Raw genomic sequence first — 2500 nt, forward strand, 5'->3', positions numbered from 1 at the left:
AATTCTGGTTCTAATATAGGCCTATAATTCTGGTTCTAATATAGGCCTATAATTCTGGTTCTAATATAGGCCTATAATTCTGGTTCTAATATAGGCCTATAATTCTGGTTCTAATATAGGCCTATAATTCTGGTTCTAATATAGGCCTATAATTCTGGTTCTAATATAGGCCCATAATTCTGGTTCTAATATAGGCCTATAATTCTGGTTCTAATATAGGCCTATAATTCTGGTTCTAATATAGGCCTATAATTCTGGTTCTAATATAGGCCTATAATTCTGGTTCTAATATAGGCCTATAATTCTGTTCTAATATAGGCCTATAATTCTGGTTCTAATATAGGCCTATAATTCTGTTCTAATATAGGCCTATAATTCTGGTTCTAATATAGGGTTCTAATATAGGCCTATAATTCTGGTTCTAATATAGGCCTATAATTCTGGTTCTAATATAGGCCTATAATTCTGGTTCTAATATAGGCCTATAATTCTGGTTCTAATATAGGCCTATAATTCTGGTTCTAATATAGGCCTATAATTCTGGTTCTAATATAGGCCTATAATTCTGGTTCTAATATAGGCCTATAATTCTGGTTCTAATATAGGCCTATAATTCTGGTTCTAATATAGGCCTATAATTCTGGTTCTAATATAGGCCTATAATTCTGGTTCTAATATAGGCCTATAATTCTGGTTCTAATATAGGCCTATAATTCTGGTTCTAATATAGGCCTATAATTCTGGTTCTAATATAGGCCTATAATTCTGGTTCTAATATAGGCCTATAATTCTGGTTCTAATATATATAATTCTGGTTCTAATATAGGCCTATAATTCTGGTTCTAATATAGGCCTATAATTCTGGTTCTAATATAGGCCTATAATTCTGGTTCTAATATAGGCCTATAATTCTGGTTCTAATATAGGCCTATAATTCTGGTTCTAATATAGGCCTATAATTCTGGTTCTAATATAGGCCTATAATTCTGGTTCTAATATAGGCCTATAATTCTGGTTCTAATATAGGCCTATAATTCTGGTTCCAATATAGGCCTATAATTCTGGTTCTAATATAGGCCTATAATTCTGGTTCTAATATAGGCCTATAATTCTGGTTCTAATATAGGCCTATAATTCTGGTTCTAATATAGGCCTATAATTCTGGTTCTAATATAGGCCTATAATTTTTCTTCATGCAACAAAAATGAATACTCATACAACTATTCCAATACTACCATTCAGGTCTAGGACAATAGGGCATATTAAGAACATCTCTCTCTCTCTCTGACTCTCTCTGTCCATCTCTCTCACCGTCCAGAGCACCCGTCGTCCTCCTTTTCTGAGGGTGGCCGGGGGGAGAAGCAGACCCCCACCTCCATGGAGGACTCTCCATTGGCCTCTTTACCCCACACCGACTCAGGCATTGGGGAGGAGGGCCATGGCCCTGGGGGTCTGAATGGAGCCGAGCTGGGCCTAGGGCTGGGGATGGCAGGCAGGGAGACGGACAGAGATAGACACAGAGAGAGGGATGGAGGCGGAGTGGATCTACTGTGCACCCTGTCATCAGAGGTTAGGAGGTCAAGGGAGAGCCTATTGGATTCTCCTCATAACCCTAACTCCGCCTCCAATCTTGGTCAAGCACCTCCCTCGTCGATCTCAAGCATCAGCCAGACTAACAAGGGCATCAACGTCAAGGTACTGACTCTATCTTCACCTCTTCAAATTGTTCTCTCTCCTCCTCTCTCGTTCTCTCTCCTCCTCTCTCTTTCTCTCTCCTCCTCTCTCGTTCTCTCCCCCCTCTCTCTTTCTTTCTCCTCTCTCGTTCTCTCTCTTTCTCTCTCCTCCTCTCTCTTTCTCTCCCCCTCTCTCTTTCTCTCTCCTCCTCTCTCGTTCTCTCTCATCCTCTCTCGTTCTCTCTCTTTCTCTCTCCTCCTCTCTCGTTCTCTCTCCTCTCTCGTTCTCTCCCCCTCTCTCTTTCTCTCTCCTCCTCTCTCGTTTCTCTCTCCTCCTCTCTCGTTCTCTCTCATCCTCTCTCTTTCTCTCTCCTCCTCTCTCGTTCTCTCCCCCTCTCTCTTTCTCTCTCCTCTCTCGTTCTCTCTCTTTCTCTCTCCTCCTCTCTCTTTCTCTCCTCCCTCTCTCTTTCTCTCTCCTCCTCTCTCGTTCTCTCTCATCCTCTCTCGTTCTCTCTTTCTCTCTCCTCCTCTCTCGTTCTCTCTCCTCTCTCGTTCTCTCCCCCTCTCTCTTTCTCTCTCCTCTCTCATTCTCTCTCTTTCTCTCTTCTCCTCTCTTTCTCTCCCCCTCTCTCTTTCTCTCTCCTCCTCTCTCATTCTCTCTCATCCTCTCTCGTTCTCTCTCTTTCTCTCTCCTTCTCTCTCGTTCTCTCTCCTCTCTTGTTCTCTCTCCTCTCTTGTTCTCTCTCCTCTCTCGTTCTCTCCCCCTCTCTCGTTCTCTCTCCTCCTCTCTCTTTCTCTCTCCTCCTCTCTCGTTCTCTCTCCTCTCT

The 2500-nt window shown here is 42.4% G+C and overlaps 1 protein-coding gene across 1 annotated transcript in view; it reads left to right on the forward strand.

Annotated features, from left to right (window-relative positions):
- The window catches only part of nbeaa (neurobeachin a), a 270112-nt gene that overhangs the window by 216557 nt on the left and 51055 nt on the right, over positions 1-2500 (forward strand). The window contains 1 exon segment of the mRNA XM_042311234.1: positions 1319-1695. Coding sequence (XP_042167168.1) covers positions 1319-1695 — 377 coding nt within the window.

Source organism: Oncorhynchus tshawytscha, linkage group LG33 (genome assembly GCF_018296145.1).
Source record: "Oncorhynchus tshawytscha isolate Ot180627B linkage group LG33, Otsh_v2.0, whole genome shotgun sequence".
In the NCBI taxonomy this organism is placed as follows: domain Eukaryota; kingdom Metazoa; phylum Chordata; class Actinopteri; order Salmoniformes; family Salmonidae; genus Oncorhynchus; species Oncorhynchus tshawytscha.